The 22,837-nt window shown below is 37.3% G+C and overlaps 3 protein-coding genes across 3 annotated transcripts in view; all 3 read left to right on the top strand.

The window, feature by feature from the left end:
• Nucleotides 1-6,751: 6,751 nt before the first annotated feature.
• On the top strand, nt 6,752-9,262 carry LOC104426977 (cytokinin hydroxylase). Its single transcript, XM_010040140.3, is given in 4 exon segments — nt 6,752-6,892; nt 7,118-7,687; nt 7,690-7,728; nt 8,673-9,262. Coding segments are annotated over 4 exon segments (1,131 nt in total). The 5' UTR covers nt 6,752-6,799; the 3' UTR covers nt 9,102-9,262.
• A 670-nt stretch (nt 9,263-9,932) lies between these two features.
• On the top strand, nt 9,933-16,141 carry LOC120289571 (cytokinin hydroxylase-like). Its single transcript, XM_039304667.1, has 5 exons — nt 9,933-9,951; nt 10,586-10,815; nt 11,092-11,706; nt 12,653-12,828; nt 15,706-16,141. The coding sequence occupies exons 1-5, from the start codon at nt 9,933-9,935 to the stop codon at nt 16,139-16,141; spliced, it is 1,476 nt and encodes a 491-aa protein (XP_039160601.1).
• LOC104424425 (cytokinin hydroxylase) overlaps nt 16,138-22,837 on the top strand; it is a 36,101-nt gene continuing 29,401 nt past the window's right edge. The window contains exon 1 of the mRNA XM_010036844.3: nt 16,138-16,175. Within this exon, the coding sequence (XP_010035146.3) occupies nt 16,138-16,175 (38 nt within the window). The remainder of the gene's footprint in view (nt 16,176-22,837) is intronic.

Here is a 22,837-nt window from a genome sequence, read left to right on the forward strand (position 1 = left end):
GACATGTCCATGTAACATGGAGGGTAGCTAGCGATGACTAGAGAAGAATATCAATATTTTCTAATAAAAATTTATCGGAATAATTACATTGGAATTTCATACAAAAAAATTATAACCAATTGGCAATATTGAAAAATTAATGACTGAATTAACATTTGTGTAATAAGTTTATGATTAATTGGGTTATTTACCAACAATAAAAATATAATCATATATCCACCAACTATCTATATGTGTACGGGTGAGCACTTTCCTAAAATTCTGTCCTTTAGTGTATAGGTGGGTATTTTCCCAAGAAATCACTCATCGTGGTAGTGCTTCCACCTAAGCACACACCATTATATCATAAGGCGCCTCCATGAGTTCATTCCTCCTTTTACATATATATCTCAAGCATGTCTCCCTTTGTTTGATGTGCAATTCGGTTCATTCCTTGCCATCCTAGAAACCTACCAATAGCCATTCCTTATCTAGACCATTTGGACCCGACAACCATTCTCCATCCTCATTGGAACGGGTCGTTATAGGCCCATTGGCTTCCGCATGGTTCATCCCCAAATCATGCACCTACCGAAATGGGTTTCGCTTTAATATCATATTATAAGATCTTTGGATTAACTAACTCAAGATATTATTCACTTCGGTTCATCCCATATCGAGCCTCAAATAGGTTGGCACTTTTCCATGAGGTTACCTATCCTAGTAGTGCTACCATCTTAGCACGCTTAATTTTAGAGTTTCAAAGCTAAATATTGTCGTTACATCATAATGTATCTTTGTGAATTAATTTCAATTTTTACATATATTTTGGGCACGTTCTCCTTTGTTAGGTGTGCAATTTGGTTCATTCCTACCCCCATTTTGCCATCATAAAAGCTTATCAGGAGCCGCTCTTTGTCTAGGTACTCTAACCTTGGCGGTCACCCCCTACCCTTGTCAAATTGGGCCGCTACATGTATGTAGCAAAAAGGAAAATATCATCAAAATTTGAACTTCTATCATCTATAAGATAAGAAAAATTCAAATTGTAGAACTCTCTGGTTTCCAGCCATGATTAAAGTGGACTATAATAAACTTTATTATTACTTTGCTAGGGACAAGAAACAGACAATAATTTGGCTTTCTTATTACTTTACCACAACATTGACTAGACAATAGCTTTGAATTAATATTTAATGTTGCTGCAAAATCAACGTTAAACAACCGAGTTCACCTTTAATGCAGTGGCAATAATTATGTCAGCCCTTTGAGCAGGCAGATTAGGCTTTAATAGCTGTACGTACATGAAAAAGTGAAGACAGATTAAAGTTAATTAATGGACGGAAAACGGAAAATAAAGGCTAGAGAGATCTCTCCGAGATCGAAGTATTTGACGACCCCCTGGTGCCATAGGGCTGCGCTATCTGTTCACACTGCATTGATTTGATATTATATGATGTAATAGGCTTTGACTTCTATTTATTTAAACCTCGGAGATGGAAATTTTGACTTTCTGACCCCGTCAAATCGGATTTATTTTCTCCTTTTGACGCGGATTTAGATGCATCATGACGCATGCGTAGATCACTCCACGAGGGCCAATCATATTCCCAGCTTTTCGTAAATAGATGAGGTCCTGGAAGTGCTCAGAGAGCACTACCTATTAAGAAAATTTCACTTTTTTTTAATAGAAAATTTCACTTCAAATAGTATAAATTTTAACGTAACGATTACGAAGAACTCGAGAAGAGCCATTATTTATGAACTATAAAATTATTTTAAGGATGAAAGTCACCAAATACTCTAAATTATGTCAAGTATAATAGATTTACCTAAACTTTTCTCAATGACTTAAAAAATTTCAAATTTATACCTATATAACACATTTATTTTAGAGCCACACTAAAATGTAAATAATGTTGACACAACACTGACATGACTTAAATAAAATAAAAATGATATTATTTTGACTAAGACCCTTTATGAAATGTGAATGTATCGTGTAGGTATAAGTTTGAAAATTTTTATGTCACGGGAGAAAGTTTAAAGGAAATGTGCCATAGTTTGAAGCCTTTAATGTCACGAAAAAAGTTATATATATATATATACATATGTGTGTGTATATATATACATGTGTGTGTGTGTGTGTGTTATATAGTGAACATAGTTTGTAATTTTTTTGTAATATTTTTCTCTCTTTTTAAAAGTAGTTAGTTTAAAAGAGTCTCCAGTACACTCGTTAATCAAATCCAAATAAATATTCGAAGATTCAGCTACATGGCGTCAATTGCACTAGTGGGAATTAACTGGATGATAATTTTATCTCTACTTTTCTTGTTGGGATTTTTTTTTTCACTTTTATAGATTAAAGTCAGAATTTTAGTGCATTATTAAACACCAAAAATATTTTTTTATAGATAGTTCACCCTTGATGGTGGATATTCTGGAATCAAATAATGGGTGATATAGGCTTCACATGGTTCACAATAGCATCGAGGGGAAGAAGAGAACCTCCGTGCAAAAGAACATCGCCAGCTCTTTAAATGTGATAAATACATCTATTCCATGATACACTTGTCTGGAGTGGTCACATTCGAGAAACTAATGATCTCTTGACATATATCGGCTTCAACTTGTACTAAGCCAAATTATGTAGAATAGGTAGGCTGTTTAGTATTGTCATCCAAGCCTTGCCACTAAATTTAGGTAGGTTAGGAGTAAACCAGACAAGTCCATGCTAGTCCACCTTATAATTCGTGGATATGAGACAATTGGGAAAATTGTTTCAAAATTTTTGACATTATTATACAACGGCCAATTTAGTGAAGAGTTTTTTCAATTTGGCTAAGATAACTATAAACCTTTTAATGATTTGTTAAAATGATTTGTCAATATAATTCTTCCAATCGTTGTACAATAGGTTTATGACTTTTAGACACTTTTTTTTTTTGAGAATATCCTAAGCAAAGCATTAGCAATAGACAAAGTTCCCCTTGGAGATATTAATACAACCTTATCTTCACCCAAAGAGCTCTTATAAAAAATTTCTAACCTCTAAGGAAGTCTTTTAGGATGGCAACAGCAAAGAGGACCATGTGTGTGTGCCAATTGTCATGCCAACATGGTTCATAAAAGACTTAAGAAGAGCCTAACTTTCGGTTTTCAACAAATCGGGACCATATATCAATAACATTTCCTAGGTAACAACTAGAAATGATTGGTTTTCGGGTGGGTTGGTCCCTAATCTAAATCAGGAACTGACCATGTGGCTTTGGAATCGGGAATCGAACTAGACAGTTTTCCACAACTATGTTTCCTTTTCTTTTTAAAATAAATTAGTAATTTATTTTAATGAATAAAAAGAAAAATCTCACATGCTACCTTTTTTTAGTCTTTGTGGGAATCTATTTTGGGAATGTTTGTGGGAATCTCTTTACAAAACTTATTAATGAATGTTTGTAATTTGTGGAAAAAGATAATTCTTGTCCGTTTGACAATACATACTAAAATGAAAATTAACAATGACCTTTCGTCAATCAACAATTCACTATGAATGAATGAATGATAGAGCATTTAAATATCAAACTCACATTCCTCTAACAATTTAAATATTTAGAACAGTTCGCAATAATTCCCACAAAATCTCACCTGGTATCAAATCAAGAAGTCCTGAGTTCGAATCTTTTCTCTCCAATGAAATTTTCTTATGCTTAGTATTAGACAAAATAAGACCAGACTAGGATGAGTAATAGAATATTTAAATATTAAATTATATCTTCCTATAGTGACTTAAACTTTTAGAATAGTTAGCTTGGTTCCTATTTTCGTTAGGTAAGGTTTGTTTAGGATGACTTTGACCCTTACATTTCTTTTTTTTTTTTCAGCTCTTCGATTTGACTTTTATTCATTGCAAAACACTTAAAAATGAGTAGAGTCACGTAATTTTTCATAAATTCTACACACGCGTGTGTTGAAAAGAAAAATCGTAAGGAGAAACAATCCAATTTTAAAGGAAAAATCGTCAGGAGAAAATGGGATTTTTTAATTTTCAGAAAAAGCTACTTCATGTCTTCTTCATTTCAAGAACAATCTTTCTTAAGAGATGAGGACAAGAAACTAACCAAACGCAAAGGAAGCAAGCGAGAAAAATAAACAAGGATTTGGCTATATCCTCTAAGAAAAGATTTTCTTACTTCTTTTTTCTGAATACTTATTCTTTTGAAATACTTTTAGTTTGGATCATATGACGGCCGCGGAGGCTGTTTCTTTTTCCCATACCAAACCGTATGCATTCAGACTTCAATTGTCGAAATCAATCCCGTGTCAATAATTTAATGAGGCAGCATGCCTAGACAGAAAAAAAAAAAGGTAGGGAAGAGATCTAAGCCGTCGTCTGAGATATAAAAGGACGAATGTTTTTTTTCATAGTCAACATTCCATCCATTTGATAAACGAGCCAACATGTAGTGTATTTTATAAGCTAGTTAGCAGTAGTACATTAAATAAATAAAGAAAAAGCCGATCAAAATGTCCCACCAAGATTTTTCAACTACGATAGTATAAAAATGCAGCACGAGCACGTACTCAGTTGGAGCCTAACGTTTGACTTGAACACGTGTAAATTCAAAATCCTACAACTTTTATTATAAATGATTCTTATTTAACTCTTATGAGAGAGAACAATTCAAAATTACATCTGTCGTCTCATGAAAATGACAAAATTCCTAACACCCATTTGTCTTTGGTTGTCGCAATGTCCTGACAGAAAAAACTCCATTTTCCGACCTTAAGTGGTTGGCGGAAGTTTACTCGAAAGTTAAGAGTAATGAGATCATTGCTCACGGTAATCGCAAACCCTGTTTCCACGGGCGTGCAATTTATATATTTGATTTGACGCACGTAAGAAAAAAAAGAGCCAATGGCAAGAACTTTACACTCAAGTTTTCCACGTTCCGCGTTGAAAGCATGTACGTGTCGGTCAAAGGGGATGACGTGAAAAGAGACCATTGGTTGAGCCGGCCATAGCACTGCCGCGTCTTCCACAACAGGTTGCATCTTGTCCTCAAAGAGTCCTCCTTTCTCGCCCTTCTTAGTAAATAAAGACAGAAAAGTTAAAAAATTGGGGGTTGAAGTCCAATAACAGGAAAAATTATCAAAAAAAAAAAACTCTAAACTTATTATATGGAGGTCAATTTAATCATAAACTTTTCAATTATGCTAATTTAGTTATAAACATTTTTGACAATATGCCAATTTGGTCCTAAACCTTCAAATTGTGCCAATTTAGTCTTAAAACCTTTTATTGATTTTCCTAAACTTTTTGATAATTTGTTCATATGGTCACTCCGGCCAAATTTTCAAATAATAGATTTAGGACTACATTGGCAAATCTTCAAAAATTTTAGGATTAAATTGATAAAAAAAATGTTCATGATTAAATTAACACAATTAAAAAGTTTAAGACTGAATTTGTCACTGTATATAAGGTTTAGGACTTTTTGGATCCCTAAGAACATAGTTTAAATAGCTATTTTGTGGATTAAAAATAAGTGTTAAATAAAATAATAGTAATCCATGTTATAAGATTAATTTACAAAATCATTTCTTTAGTTGTATGGCAAATTGCAAGTGAGAATTTGAATAAATAAGCCGTTTGTAATGCGCAATAAGAGTAACCTTGTTACTTTTAAAAATCAATCTCTGTATAGGTAAAATAATTTTAAAAATGAATAGGACCTACGTTAAAAGACCATAAATATAAAAATGATTGTATATATTTCTTTATATTACTGTTCACAACATCATTTATTATATAGATTAACATGATAATAATGTTATTCTTTGTGACGCGAGAATATTTTCTAGAATAAACCGAAGCGAAAGATTTCGACAACCACCAAAGCAGAGAAAGGTGAAGAGACGGGGGCCACGCCAAAAAAAAAAAAAAACCATTTGTGTTTTCCAATTTCTACACCGGGACCGGCACGAGAAAGAATCAAAGTCATGGCACGATCGGCAGTTCTCCGGTCAAAGTTCGAATCGGAAAACCAAACCACCCCAACCCCAACCCAAAACAACCCCCCGCCCCCGCCCCAAAAAAAAAAAACCCCGCCTTCCTTTTCCCTCCGTCGCCTATAAATATCCAGCTCCATTCTCACGCTTCTCAACCAACATCAATACAAAATCTTGACCCCTCTTGTGTAGTCTTTACCTGCTCTACATTCTCTTTTCGTCTTGAGAGAGAGAGAGAGAGAGAGAGAGAGAGAGAGAGGGAGAGATGGAATATTTTCTTCAGTTATACAATCTTGTTCTATCAACTTCGGTTGTTTTTGCGCTGTTTGTTTTGTGGAGAGTGTCGTTCAGGTGTTGGCTTTCACCTGCGAGAGCTTATCAGAAGCTCAAGAGAAATGGGTTCAAAGGGCCTTCTCCGGTTTTCCCTCTTGGGAATATCACGGACATGAAAAAGGCCATAGAAGAGGGCTCTCGTTCTGTGAATTCTAATGATGAATCTTTGAACGCCATCACTCATGACATACACTCCATGGTCTTCCCCTACTATGCTCGCTGGAAAAAATCACATGGTAAGCCCCATAACGAATCTGTTACAGAAAAGTTCATTTCATGAAGTTGGGTTGCCAATTACTTTTGTTGGTTTTCATATAAATTTTCTGTGTTAATTTCAGGGAAGGTGTTCGTCTATTGGCTAGGCACAGAGCCATTCTTGTATGTTGCAGACCCTGAGTTTCTGAAGCAAATGTCGAGTGGTGTAATGGGGAAGAGTTGGGGAAAGCCCAGGGTGTTCAAGAACGACCGAGAACCCATGTTCGGGAACGGACTGGTCATGACCGAGGGTGACCAATGGGTCCATCACAGGCATGTCATCACCCCAGCTTTCTCTCCTGCCAACCTCAAGGTATCTCTCTCTCTCTCTCTCTCTCTCTCTGTCTCTCTGTGTCACAGCAAGATTCGTACACTTCAAACTTATCTTGAGGAGTGCATGTACACGTAAATCGCTTATCTCTAATTATTTAAAGGAGGCAATTAGTTAGGGTTTACATTCCAGAACAAAAGACTCAATTGTCTAGCGGCCTTTATCCACACACTTATTCACTACGTACGTAATTTGCTTATACTACAGGGAATGGCAAGCTTAATGGTGGAATCAGCCAACAAGATGCTGGAGAGGTGGACAGCTCTCATAAACTCCGGAAAGCCCGAAATTGATGTTGAGAGAGAGATCATATCAACAGCAGGGGAGATCATAGCCAAGACCAGTTTTGGCATTATCCACGAAGATGGCAAGAAAGTTCTCGAGAAACTGCGAACCATGCAGGTCACTCTCTTCAAGACAAACCGTTTCGTGGGCGTGCCTTTCAACCAATTCATTGTCCCCAAACAATCCCTAGAGGCAAAAAGACTGGGAAAAGAAATCGACAACCTGCTACTGTCAATCATCGATGATCGCAAGACAGGCGTAGTGGCAAATAACCAGAAGGACTTGCTTGGATTGTTGCTCGAAGGGAACTCCGGAAATGGAAAACTAGGGAAGAGTTTGACGACCAGAGAGTTGGTGGACGAGTGCAAGACGTTCTTTTTCGGGGGTCATGAGACGACAGCGTTGGCTCTGTCGTGGACGTTGCTGCTTTTGGCCATGCATCCCGAGTGGCAAGATCAGCTCAGAGATGAGATCAAACAAGTGGTTGGTGATAAAAAGAGATTGATCCAACCATGCTTGCCGGACTAAAGAAGGTAAAAACACTATTCGAAATGAGAAACAATTAATGCACGTTTTTGTACATGGAGCTACTTTTGTTTGCGTGTGCAGTCAATTGCTTGATATTGCTTATATGATGGTTCAGATGGAAAAGGTATGTATCTGTGTTCCCGAAGTTGGCATAATTTCATGTTCCGTAATGGCTGAATAGATTCAGCTGATCATTGGAAAAAGAGCATGGCTTGTTTTGGGCAGAAATGAGCCCACAATTAAACTGTACATATCAATAATTTGATACAGTTATACTTTAATTGGCGAAAGCGTAGCCTTTTAACCACGATCCAGAGAATAAAAATCAGAAGATTATTGTACAACCTGGCTATGCATCATGCGTTGGTAATTGAAGTTGCTTCATTCACACAACATAATGAGATGCAAACCTTTTACTTCAACATTCTTTTCAGCAACAGTTCTGTTCAAAATCCATTTAAAAGTGCTTATATGTCCGTGTGCAGGTAGTGGTCTCCTGCTTTCCTTTTTTAGCTTAATTTGAGGGAGGTGGTCAACGTTGATCCACCCCATTCATGGACGGAAATGTGGAGATAAGCGTGTCTCCACCATACAATTGAACTTCACGTTATTGCCATGTGTCTACGTTCTCATGCTTCTTTTAAAAGAATATAAAGCCACAAAGCCTAGTGAAGCTATCGGTGTCCATCTTGAAAGGTCCATGCAAGACCCAAAATTGCACAAGAGAGTTTTAGGACACTTGCCATGAACCGCTTTTTTAGTCCTCACATTACAAGCTTGTGCAAATGCTCATTTTCGTGCGGTGAATGCTTGTAAATTACATGGCATTTGCAGGCACGTCCTTGTGTTTTCTCCTTAAGAGTACATATCTTTTCCAAAATGTTAACATATATACCTAATTAAGTCCTTTTCAATTAGTAATGTTATCTAAACCGGTGATCAATTGCAGATGGGATGGGTGATGAATGAAGCCCTGCGGCTGTATAGCCCAGCACCAAATGTGCAAAGACAGGTGCTAGAGGATATTAAGGTATATGATATGGTGATCCCTAAGGGAATGAACATGTGGATTGATGTGGTGTCAATGAACCATGACCCCAATCTGTGGGGAGACGACGTGAACCAATTCAAGCCGGAGCGGTTCAAGGAGGACTTACTCTATGGCGGATGCAAGCACAAGATGGGGTTTCTGCCATTTGGGTTCGGAGGGAGAATGTGCATCGGTCGGAATTTGACCATGATGGAGTACAGGATTGTCTTAACCCTAATTCTCTCCAAGTTCTCCTTTGCTGTTTCACCAAACTACCGCCATTCTCCTTCCATTTTGCTCTCTCTTAGACCTTCCCAAGGCTTGCCACTCATAGTCAAACCTCTTTAGGATAGTCGGCAATAGTACATCTTTAAGTTAAATAGTAATAAGGTATATCCAGTTACTAATGGAGAACCTGTTGTACTTGTCAATAGCAATATTAGGGACATACACAGGGTCTATGAACTCAGCTGCATGAGTATCCATTATAACTTATGTATTCACGTTCTATTATGATGCCAAACTATAGTGAAATTTTCAGTTATTACGACCTATGATTATTTGAATCACAATGTGGCTATAAGATACTTTTCCCGCTTACAAGGGCAAGGCATGATGATGAAAATTAAGGAAGCAAACATCATTCATTTTTAGTAACAAGAATGAACTATCCTGAATTTAAGGTGGAGACAATCTGAGTTTGTTTTATGAATATGGAGACTATGTGAATTTACTAGGGATGATGACACAAATAATTCCTTAACTTTGGCCCAACTTGTAATATAGTCTCTAAACTTTTAATTTATTTAATATGATTCATGAACTTTACGCTAATATACAATGTCATCCCAGTACTTTTAATTTATTTAATATGGTCCATAGATGCATGTTCAAATTAACCCCCTTACTATATGAAATACATTGAACATTTTCCTATAGTTTATGGACTAGATTGAATATATACCAAAAGTTTGTGAATCACATTAAAACAATAGAAAGCTCAGAGACAACATTTCATATAGGACTAAAGTTTAGGGATTATATTACATATTGAGCTAAAGTTCAAATATATTTGTATCATTTTTTCAATTTACAAAGGTCCATGCTTGAAAGGGCATATGCGTTCGTGCTTTATTTCTAAATTTGAGCAAGTGTTAGACAAGCAACAAGAAAGTTTACATGGTGACGAGATGGAATAGTATGCGAAAAATTCGCCTCTTCATTTGTAGTTTTGCATGGTCAATTCACTTCGTTACTGTTTGGGAAAGTGATGCTAAAGTTGGCCCACCAGAAGAATGAGGAGAACACAAAATTCGTGCAAAATAGAGAACTAGCACGTGACCCAAAAAAATGGCACTAATTCATACACTCACTGCCCAGCCGAAATTGATCATATACAAGCGTAACGTGTATTCGGCAAGAACATTGATATTTCTACTTTAGTCCACGCTAGATCTGGAAATCATAGGATTATGTAAACCAAGGAAACCTAATAAAATGCATGTTAAATCTCTAGTCATCGAAGAAAACCCTTCTTTGTTATAAGAATCATCATCGGCTATAATATCCTGTGCGAACGAATTAATTATACGAACTTAATATTGTTAGGAACTTAGTTTTTTTTTTTTTTTTATTATAGGAAAATTCCATTCATTACCATATTTATAAGAAAATTCCATAAATCACCATAATAAAGTAAGCCCAAAGAGCTGCAAAAAAGAAACCAAAATCCGAAAACCGAGGTATATCATCAAAACATGGTTTTCATCAGGAAAAGAGTGAGCAATTACTTTTGTTGGTTTTCATATAAATTTTCTTTGTGGTAATTTCAGGGAAGGTGTTCGTGTATTGGCTAGGCACAGAGCCATTCTTGTACATTGCGGACCCTGAGTTTCTGAAGCAAATGTCTAGCGGTGTGATGGGGAAGAGTTGGGGAAAGCCCAGGGTGCTCAAGAACGACCGGGAACCCATGTTCGGGAACGGACTTGTCATGACCGAGGGTGACGAAGGGGTCCATCACAGGCATGTCATCACCCCAGCTTTCTCTCCTACCAACCTCAAGGTATCTCTCCCCCTCCCCCTCTCTCTCTCTCTCTCTCTCTCTCTCTCTCTCTGTCACAGCAAGATTCGTACAAGTCAAATTTATTTCTTGAGAAGAAAAGTGTCACAAAATCTTTCGCGAGAATTGAGGAGTGCATGTACACGTAAATCGTTCATCTCTAATTATGTAAAGGGGGCAATTAGTTAGAGTTTACGTTCCAGAACAAAAGACTCAATTATCTAACGGCCTCTTATCCACGCACTTACTCGCTTCGTACATAATTTGCTCGTACCACAGGGAATGGCAAGCTTAATGGTGGAATCAGCCAACAAGATGCTGGAGAGGTGGACAGCTCTCATAATCTCTGGAAAGCCCGGAATTGACGTTGAGAGAGAGATCATATCAACGGCGGGGGAGATGATACCCAAGACCAGCTTTGGCATTAGCCGTGAAGATGGCAAGAAAGTTCTCGAGAAACTGCGAACCATGCAGGTCACTCTCTTCAAGACAAACCGTTTCATGGGTGTGCCTTTCAACCAATTCATCGCCCCCAAACAATCCCTAGAGGCAAAAAGACTGGGAAAAGAAATCGACAACCTACTACTGTCGATCATCGATGATCGCAAGACGGGCGTAGTGGCAAATAACCAGAAGGACTTGCTCGGGTTGTTACTCGAAGGGAACTCCGAAAATGGAAAAGCAGGGAAGAGTTTGACGACCAGAGAGTTGGTAGCCGAGTGCAAGGCGTTCTTTTTCGGGGGTCATGAGACGACGGCGTTGGCTCTGTCGTGGACATTGCTGCTTTTGGCCATGCATCCCGAGTGGCAAGATCAGCTTAGAGATGAGATCAAACAAGTGGTTGGCGAGAAAAAAAAAGAGATTGACGCAACCATGATTGCCGGACTAAAGAAGGTGAAAGCACTATTCCAAATGAGAAGCAAATGATGCACGTTTTTTTTTTCTTTTTTTTACATAGACCTACTTTTGTTTGCTGGTGCTTTCAATTGCTTGATGTCGCCTAGATGATAATTCACATGGAAAAGATTTGCGTTTGTGTTCCCGAAGTCGGTATAACTTCATGTTTCATAATGGGTGCATAGATTGGGGCAGAAAACATCTAATCATTGGAGCACGAACGACCAAAAAAAAGCACATTGTTTATTTTGGATAGAAAGTTGATGTAGAACCTAGCCATGCAAAATATGTAGGTAATCGAAGATGGTTTATTCACAAAACAGAATGATGCAAGCTTTTTACCTTAACATATCTTTAAGAACTCCTGTACAAATTTCTTATAAATGTCCGTGTACTGTTGGTGGGTCACCTTCCTTTTTCCAGAAAAGACGCTCTTCTTCTGTCCCTTTTGAGGCTTCTCTTTCAAGGGTGGTGGTCAACGTTGATCCGCCGTATTGATGGACGGAAATTCTTAGATAAGCGTTGTGACCACCATACCATACAGGAGAACTTCATGCCTTTGCCAATTGCCACGTTATGCTGAGAATATATATCGACGAGCCGAGTGAAGCAATTAGCGTTTGTCTCGATAGGTCCATGCAAGGCCCATATTTGCCCAAGAATTTTAGGATACGTGCCATAACCCCAGATGGTTTGACTGGTGCTCATACCCCACTAATAAACCGTTTTTATATTTCTCACCTTACAACATCCGAAATTATAAATTTTCATATGCCCGATGCTAGTTATTTGCATGGCACGCGTGTGTAATTTTTCCTCGAAACTATAGATCCTTTCTAAAATATGAGTAAGAACATTTGTCAATTTACACAAATTATATAACATGACAACTCATTATGACATTTCAGTTAGTAATGTTATTTTGATTTGTGAGTAATCGCAGATGGGATGGGTGATGAACGAAGTTCTACGACTATATAGCCAGGCGCCAAATGTGCAAAGACAGGCACTAGAGGATATTAAAGTACACGACACGGTGATGCCTAAAAGAACAAACATGTGGATTGATGTGGTGTCGATGCATCATGACCCTGTTCTGTGGGGGGACGACGTGAATATGCAAATTCTAATTAAATTGGCCTATTATGCAAACTAGTTATTATGTGCCTCATGACCTAAATTCACTAATGAACAAATTCTGATTAAATGATCCTATTATGTGAACTAGTTAACATGCACCTAGTATTTTTGTATTTTTTATTTGAAATTCAGAATTAATAAAAACTGTTGGAGAAATTCCTCTTGAAGTGTTTTGAAGTTGACAAAACGTTTCCATCAGTCTAGTCTGAAGGATTGCAGACTCTACTATTTAAAGTCGAAGACCTCCGGACAGCCGGAATCAAGACTCAAAGTCTATCATCATTGATGTCTCTAATCCGTTGAAGAAAGGCTATCCGAACTGGATGTTTCATTAAGGATGTGGCCTTATCGACCGGAGAAGATCTCTTGGCTGGATATGACATAACGGAATTCTTTATTTGATCACAATTGATTCGAATATTAAGGATCCGATGATTGGCAAAGTTTACTTGGAAGGTTCTATTTATGGAAACCGAGATCCTGATTGTATGGGCGAACATGATTGATGGACTATCGACATGTTCCTTTAATAGCTCGAATGATCTTCCTAATTGATTCCGTCCAACGGGTAGATTGGAGGAATTCCTTTGGTAAATGCCAACGGGTATGATGGCATGAAGGAGTATATAAGGAAGACGTTCTAGTTGTTCGAGAGGGTGTACGAGAGAAGAATTCCAAAGTCTGAAGCTCCTTATTTCTAGTCAATTTATTTGTTGAGCATAATCGTGTAAACAAAAGAGAGTCTATATTCGTGAGAAACCTTGAGGAAGTGTGGTAGAACATCTACACTGTGGAATCAAGGAAAAGTCAGGCTTTGTAACTTCTCTTTTGTTCATAGTGAAATCCAGCCGGTGGGCTGTCGGTGCGAAAAGAGTGGACGTAGGCTTGGAATAAGCCGAACCACTATAAATCTTGTATTCATTTCTCTCTTCCCTATCATTTACTTTACCTTGATCGTATTTTCCTTTCTATCGATTGCCTAAAATCGCTTCCGTATCTCGAAAATTTGTTTGTACACATATTCACCCCCCTCTAGGTGATTATACTAGCTATCTCAAAAACCATAATTAAACTATCTAAAAATGGATAATTTTCTAATTTATTCTAGGGATTAATTTGACTTAAACCCTATCCTATCTTAGAAAACTATATTTTTTTTTGAAAAATGAAGTAATTAAAATGTGAGAACATTATCTAAAAAATTAATTTAGGTCCAACCCTAACTTATTTCTAAAAATGCAATCCTAAAAATGTAATCCTAAGAAAATTCTTTTTTACTAAACCTACATGTCCGATTTACTAAACCTATATGCTCTTGCAGAATTTTGATTTTTTTTTCTGATTTTTTTAAATTTTTAAAAGATAATTAATTATTAAATAAATATTAAATCTAAGACATCAACAAAATAAAGGATTAAAATAATCGAAAAAATAACCTATTGTCTCACAAGTTAAATTAACGATTATCATAATCCTAATTATTACAACAAAGAGATCAAAATAATTAAAAATCTGATCTGAAATCTTATGGATCAAATTAATAATTATAATGATTTAATAATTAAAATTCTACCAAAATTCCAAAAATTAATATAATTAAAAAAATAATCCGACGTCTCTCGGATTAAATTAATAATTACATTAATTTCGGACAAAACCCTTGGATAATGCCTACAAGATTCATGAGGTTCCAATTTAAATAACTAAACTTAAAAAAAATAAACATTCAATAAAATAAATTGAATCAAAAGAATTAAACATATAAAGCAAACAATTATTTTTTGGATTTTCTTGAAAATTATAATTCTTTTATAAAAAAATATTTTTTTAACTAAATGACTTAATCTTATTAATATGCAAATTCTAATTAAATTGGCCTATTATGCAAACTAGTTATTATGCGCCTCATGACCTAAATTCACTAATGAACAAATTCTGATTAAATGATCCTATTATGTGAACTAGTTAACATGTTTGTATTTTTTTATTTGAAATTCAGAATTAATAAAAACCATAATTAAACTATCTAAAAATGGATAATTTTCTAATTTATTCTAGGGATTAATTTGACATTAAACCCTATCCTATCTTAGAAAACTATATTTTTTTGAAAATGAAGTAATTAAAATGTGAGAACATTATCTAAAAAATTAATTTAGGTCCAACCCTAACTTATTTCTAAAAATGCAACCCTAAAAATGTAATCCTAAGAAAATTCTTTTTACTAAACCTACATGTCCGATTTACTAAACCTATATGCTCTTGCAGAATTTTGATTTTTTTTTTATTTTCTGATTTTTTTAATTTTTAAAAGATAAGTAATTATTAAATAAATATTAAATCTAAGACATCAACAAAATAAAGGATTAAAATAATCGAAAAAAATAACCTATTGTCTCACAAAGGTTAAATTAACGATTATCATAATCCTAATTATTACAACAAAGATATCAAAATAATTAAAAATATGATCTGAAATCTTACGGATCAAATTAATAATTATAATGATTTAATAATTAAAATTCTACCAAAATTCCAAAAATTAATATAATTAAAAAAATAATCCGATGTCTCTCGGATTAAATTAATAATTACATTAATTTTGGACAAAACCCTTGGATAATGCCTACAAGATTCATGAGGTTCCAATTTAAATAACTAAACTTAAAAAAATAAACAAAATAAAGTAAATAGAAAAAGAAAATAAAACTACCTAACTTCCTTTTCTTTTTTCTTTTGTTTTTTCCTTTCTTCTTTTTCTTCCCAAGCATGGCTTGTGCTCGTGTGGTGGTCACCGGCTCCGGTGAGGGGCGGCGGCTGTAACGGTGGCATCATTGACGATCGGAGGTTGCGAAGGTGCGGAGCTCCGGCGAGGTCCGGCAATTCGGAGTTGCAGGGAAGAAAAATCAGTGACTGGTTCGGGCTCGAGCAGAGGTGCGTAGCAGAGAGCTGTGCGGAGGTGGGGCCAGCAAAGGCGGTGTTGGGCTTCGGGCGAGGCTGGTGCAACCGATCGGAGGGTGGAAGCGCAACAGGGGAAACCCGCAGCTGTTGCGGCGTCAGAGGGCTAGAGGCAGGTGATGGTGGCTCGTGGAGACGCTGCAGAGGTGGATCGGCAGGCGTGCAGGTGCTCGTGGAGGCGCAGTGGTGCGGGCAAAGGCGTCGCGTGGGGCGAGCTGCTACAATGGAGGTCTTGCAAGGGCGTTGTTCGGTGGTGGGCAGAGACGTCGGGCGGCAGCAGCTTCACGGGGAGCGAGCGTCGGTGATCGGAGACTCTGCTGCCGGTGCTGGATGACGCTGGAGCAGCAGTGGAGGCGTTGGCAGCTTCGGTGGGTGTCGACTTGGCAGCAGGGGTCAACGGGGAGCCTAGGAAGAAGAAGACTTCTTCCCTTTTTTCCTTTTTTTGCTTTTTTTTTCTTTCCTCTTTTTCTCTGCTCTCACATCTCTCTCTCACGTCACTTTCTCTCTCACTCTTCTCTCCGCAACCCCTATTTGTTGTCCTCTCACTTCTCCCCTCTTCGAAGATATTTTCCTTTCTTTTTTACCAAGAGAAACTCTCCTCACTTTTCTTCTTTCTTTTCACTCGTGTATTCTTTTCTCCTTTGACAAAGGGCCCGTTTGATTCGGCTTTTGGGGAATGCATTTGCCAAAATGGAAATACCTTTGGGTGAATGAGGTTTTTCGAAATGCAAATATCATTTGGTAAAATTTGCATTGAGATACAACTTTGGCCAAAATACCGTTTGATAAAATTTGTATTTGTAAATGACTTTTATTAAATTAAAAAAAATTATATTTTTCTTTTTTGAAATCTGGCCACCGGATTGCCGGATTCGGCAGCCGGATTGTCAGATCTAGCGGCCGAATGGCCGGATATGGCCACTTGAGTCACGCGACCTTAGGTGATGGTCACTAGGGTGCGCTGGCTGCCGGATGGCCATATTTGGCCGCCGGGTCACGCGACCTCAAGCGGCCGTCGCCGGGGTCGCGCGACCCGGGCGACTAGGTGACGGCCGCGCGCGACCCGGGGTGATCATCGCCCGGGTCGCACGACCTCAAGCGACCATCGCTTGGGGTCGCCCGACCCCCGGCGACCGTCGCCTAGGGTCACGCGACCTCAAGCGACCGCCTGGGTTGCGCGATCCAAGTGGCCGAGGCTTGGGTCTCGAGATCCGGGCATCGCCTAAGGTTCGGCGACCCTTAGGTGGTGGTTGCTGGCACGCGCCATCCCTTCACCGGTGGTCGTCGGCCTCCGATCAATAGCTTGGAGAGGTTGGAGAAGATGAACAGTAACCGAGCTACTTGCATTCCCAGGATGCAACTTGCCAATGCACCTCAAGAGCTCCATTGGGCTAAAGGCCTTTAGACTCATTTGGAGATGCAATTGCATCTTGCCAAAGTCGTGCAAAAATATGAACCAAATACGTTTGCATTTGGCCAAAGGACTTTAGAGTCCAAATGAGCATTCCCAATGCTGAACCAAACAGGGCCAAAGACGAAGAGAAGCCCCCCCAAAAGAGTTTTTTTCGAACCCAGAGAGCCCCCTGAACCGAAGCTTTGCATCCTTTATTTATAGAGGAAAGACTCAAGTTTGTTTTTGCAGGTGAAGATTTTCCGATATAATTGCACATATTCACTCAACTTCTCAACAAAAAAGTGACTCCAAAATCACACGGTTGTTGAATTTTTGAATTCAAATTTTTTTTTCAAAATTTCCCTCTATAATCAAATATTATCTTCTATTTCTAAAAGCTAAATTTGAATTAGGTGTCAACAATCAGCAATAATACTACTTTAGGTTGAAGAGACACTATATATATTATTTATGATGTAGAATCGATATCCGTGTATCTGAAGGGACCTCTCTACGGAGATACCAAATTCATTCATACTTAACATCTTATAACTTTTATCACTCACTGATTTGGCTCTCACTGTTGTCCCATTCTTTAGCATATCCAATGTGATTAGCAATTTACTCCATCCTCTGATTAGCTTGTACATAGAAAGAGCCAAAAGTGCTTGCAATCTTAACTAATCTATTATTTCATTCATCACTTGCTTTAGTCCTTTATCTTCTTAAAGGCTTGAAAATGATGATGGTGGCGGTAAGTTATAACTTGCAGCATTAGTTGCCTTAACATCGTGATTCTTACATTCTTCATGGTCTAATGTTGCATGAGTTTCTGAAGGGTTTTTGTCGAGATTTCTGATGGCAAGAAGGTAAGATAATAGCAAAATCATTGTGATCCTTAACAAATGAGAAAAAAATAAAAACATCAAATAAGAACAAACTAGCAAGTGAGACGATAGCAAAATCATTCAGAATCACATTGGAATCAATGATTCAGAAAGTACAAAGGTGGGGGAATGAAATAATCAATAATATTTTACATTGAAATCAATGTTAGCAACCATAATAAAATTTTCAGTCATCAAAATCACGTGGGAATCAACAATTTCCTTTTAGTTTCATCAGTTGTCTCTTGCTCTCATATTGATTTTTTTTTTTTTTTGTAGTAATTCAAATTCCAGCCAGACCTAGCAACCCGAGTCACCTCATGTGCGTATTCCTCTTTTATTTGATGTATTCAATCCAGACAAACGGCATTAAATGAAAAAAAGAAAGGAAGAAAGAAAGCTGCCAAAAGTGTCCAAGAACCCGCCTCAAATTCCTACAAGGAAGTGTTCAAAACCGGAACTCCTCTCCTTGAGTTGATGAACTTCTTTCGAACTCTCCCTCTCCCTTTCAAGGTTTGGAGCTTATAAACGTTTCTAGCCACAAACCCATCCCGCTTTACGGCAATTCCCGCCCTCGCAATAGTTGAATTGAATCATCCCAGTTCTCACTTTTGCTACCTCTTGGACAGTGTAATGTGTTGGAAATTAATCCAAAGAAAACACAAACTGTTTGTTACAATCAGAACATGAAATTGGAGGTGAGGTACGGATATTCGAATCTCCTTAAGGCAATTAGTTCCTGCCAATGGTGCTCCGCAGATTCACGAACTATGCCTCCCAAAATACAACACCTTGAACCTGTTTGGATTAGCACTATGCAAACAGGACTCAGTCGAACCGTTCAATTGAACTAGCACACTTGGAAAAATCAGAAGAGTAGAAAAGTGTATCAGAGCATTTTTGGAATCGAGTCGAAACAACCAAAAACCATTAAAAAAAAACTCTTATGAAGCTCTATGCTCCCATCTATTTATAGAGATTTTTAGTTCATGTACAGAAGAGATACATGAATTAAATAGACACATGTATCCACGAAATTCATGAATCAAGAAATACATGAATTCAAGAGATTCACAAATCCAGAGATACGTGAATTCAAGAGATTCGTGAACTCAATAAAAACATGAACTAAAAGATACATGAATCTAGGAAATTCATGAATTCAATAAATACGTGAACGAAAATGTTTAATAAATTTATGCATCCAAAAGAGATACGTGAATAGAAAAGACGTATTTTAATTTATTGGCATTCGTTGATCCATTAACCATAATTATAATCATAATTATAACAATCCCCCACATTAATGGATCAACAAAACATTTTTGACTCGAAGGAATCTAAGCATACCTGTTGAAATACACTGCATCAAGATAGGTAGCTTTCGCCTTGAACCTTCTTTAGTGAAAGCCTATCGGACTTACTTAACTAGTCGATGGACTAAGCCTTGAATCACTAGTTGTTTGTGTAAGCCTAGACAATAAACCTCACATAGAGTATTTCCAATTCAAGATTGGTTCTCGGTTGTGTTCATTCTTTCGGCCCTGAACCTCTCGGGATTCATGCTTGCTTTAGAAAATCTAGCCTTTAAAGATTTTCATAGAGTCAGCCAGCTCCACGCATATAGGTGCATTCCTATTAAAGATATCATACCTTATCTTACTTGGATGTTATATTCCAAGTTATAGGAATCATTAAATGCATAGCGTACCCTTAATAACGCTGTAGGAAAGCACTGTTGCATCATAGGAATGGGAGACAGTGCTTACACTAGAGTTTCCAAAATTTGCGTTGTCCTATTGAACCTAGACCATGGGATCTCCAATCGCATAGGTTAGGTTTCCTCCCTGGAATCTCTTTATTGGGTTAAGGCTCTTAAACCCATTCCCCTCGATGCGCAATTTATCTGCTCTTTTGACAAACCTTTTGTCAGCGGATCCGCAATATTTTCCTTTGACTTTACAAAGTCTAAAGAAATGATTCCATTTGAAAGCAACTGCCTACCGTTATAAATCACATTATGCGCCCTTGCAATTGCCGCTTGATTGTCACAGTGTATGCAAATTGCAGGCATAGGTTTTGGCCACATTGGAACATCTTCTAAAAAATGTCGAAGCCATTCTCCTTCTTCAGCAGCTTTATCCAAAGCAACAAACTCTGATTCCATTGTAGAGCGTGTTATTAGAGTTTGTTTAGAGGATTTCCATGACACTGCAGCACCTCTTAGTGTGAACACATATCCACTAGTCGATTTTGATTCATCAGAATCTGAAATCCAGTTGGCATCACAATAACCTTCCAAAACAGCTGGATATTTGCCATATTGTAGAACATAGTCTTTTGTCATTTTCAAATATCCTAATACTCTCATCAAAGCATTCCAATGTTCGTGACCTGGGTTACTGGTATATCTACTTAGTTTGCTTATTGAGTACGCAATATCAGGTCTAGTGCAATTCATGATATACATGATGCTGCCGATTACTTGAGAGTATTCTAGTTGTCTAACACTATTTCCAGTGTTCTTTCTTAAAGTTAGGTGTGGAAGAAAAGGATTGTTTGCATCTTTAATGCCGAATCCTTTAAATCTCTAAAATACCTTTTCAATGTAATGAAATTGTGTTAAACCTAAGCCATCAGAATTCCTTAGAATTTTGATGCCAAGTATAACATTTGCGACACCTAAATCTTTCATCTCAAAGTTCTTCTTGAGAATGTTCTTGGTGATTTTGATGACCTCAATGTTATCTCCAAGAATTAATAAGTCATCAACATATAGACAAATAAGTACATATCCAACCGTAGTGGATTTAGTGTACACACATTTGTCACACTCATTGATTCTATACCCATTTTGAATCATTACTCAGTCAAATTTCTCATGTCATTGCTTAGGAGCTTGTTTAAGTCCATACAATGATTTGACAAGTCTACACACTTTGTGTTATTGTCCTTTGACCTTGAACCCTTCAGGTTATTCCATATAAATCTCCTCGTCGAGATCACCATTTAAAAATGCAGTTTTCACATCCATTTGATGTATTTGCAAATTGTATAACGAAACTATAGCAATCAACATCCTTACTGATGTTATTCTTGTGACAGGTGAATAAGTATCAAAGTAGTCAAGACCCTCTTTTTGTCTAAGCCCTTTGGCTACAAGCCGAGCTTTGTACTTATCAATGGAACCATTAGCTTTTAGTTTTTTCTTGAAAATCCATTTACATCCAATTGGTTTATTTCCAGGTGGAAGATCAACCAATTCCCAAGTATGGTTACTTAGGATAGAATGGATTTCATTGTCAACAGCTTCTTTCTAGAAAGGAGCATTTGGAGATGACATTGCCTCTTTATATGTTTGGGGCTCACCTTCTAACATGTATGTTAGAAAATCGAGTCCGAAAGATTTTTCGATTCGAGACCTTTTACTCCTTCGAAGTTCGGCTTCTTTGGCCACAACTTCATCATTCTCAGATTCTGATTCTCTAAGCCTTTTTTGAGAAAGTTCTCCTTGATTTCTTTTTGCAGGATATATATCCTCAAAAAATTTAGCATCCCTTGATTCTAGGATTGTATTGACATGAATTTCCGCATTTTCAGATTTTTGAACCAAAAATCTATATGCGCTACTATTTTGAGCATAACCAATGAATATGCAATCCACCGTTTTAGGTCCCAACCGAGTTTGTTTCGGAGGAGGAATCACCACCTTGGCCAAGCACCCCCACACTTTTAGAAAATTGTAGGATGGCAACTTTCCATTCCATAACTCGTATGGAGTTTTACCTATCTTTTTGTGGGGTATTTTATTAAGAATATAATTTGCAGTTAAAACTGCTCCCCCCACAAGTTCTGAGGTAAACCTGAACTCAAAAGCATGGCGTTAGCCATCTCCTTTAGTGTCATGTTCAATCATTCAGCAACTCCATTTTGTTGTGGAGTATAAGGTGCAGTCGTTTGGAGAATTATTCTATGACTAGTACAAAACTCTTTCAAATTGATTGAACTGTATTCTCCTCCTCTATCGGACCTAAGCACTTTGATTCGTTTATCAAGTTGGTTTTCAACTTCATTTTTATACTTGACAAACATGCTCAAAGTCTCATCTTTGCTAGTTAGTAAATAAACATAACAAAAATCTAGTACAATCATCCACAAATGTGATGAAGTACTTCTTTCCACCTCTACTTTCTACAAACTTTAAACCACATAGATCACTATGGATTAATTGTAGAGGTTCACTCGTTCTTTCAATGGATTTGAAAGGTTTCTTGGCAAACTTGGCCTCAACACAAGTCTCACACTTGTAACGGGCATCCAACTCAAATCTTGGAATTAACCCCAAGTTTGCTATTATCTTCATTGTACCATAGTTTACATGTCCTAATCTACCATGCCATAGAAAATGAGACACAACAGTGTAAACTAAAGACTTTTCTTTATTAATAGTCTTTGGGTACACATACTTTGAGTTTACATCAATGACAGCCACATTGGCCTTAAACAGGTCATTACACAAGTACCATTTCCCCACATACATCTCTCCTTTTGAAAGTACAAACTTGTCAGATTCAAATACAACTTTGAAACCCTTCTTGACAAGTATAGGGCCAGAAATTAGATTTTTCCGAATCTCCGGTACACGCAGCACATTCAGCGGGCGACCTCCTTGCCGATGTAAACTTCGGGATCACCTTTCCTCTTCTGGCAATCTTTGCTGATGCAAAGTTAGCCATATAAAGCTTCTCAT

The sequence above is a fragment of the Eucalyptus grandis genome, chromosome 11 (assembly GCF_016545825.1).
Source record: "Eucalyptus grandis isolate ANBG69807.140 chromosome 11, ASM1654582v1, whole genome shotgun sequence".
Lineage (NCBI taxonomy): Eukaryota > Viridiplantae > Streptophyta > Magnoliopsida > Myrtales > Myrtaceae > Eucalyptus > Eucalyptus grandis.

Excerpts from the sequence above, each read along its gene's own strand:
- LOC120289571 (XM_039304667.1), top strand. Across the intron at positions 10,816-11,091 it reads TCTCTCCTACCAACCTCAAG|GGAATGGCAAGCTTAATGGT; the intron begins GTATCTCTCCCC and ends CTCGTACCACAG. Across the intron at positions 11,707-12,652 it reads TGATTGCCGGACTAAAGAAG|ATGGGATGGGTGATGAACGA; the intron begins GTGAAAGCACTA and ends GAGTAATCGCAG.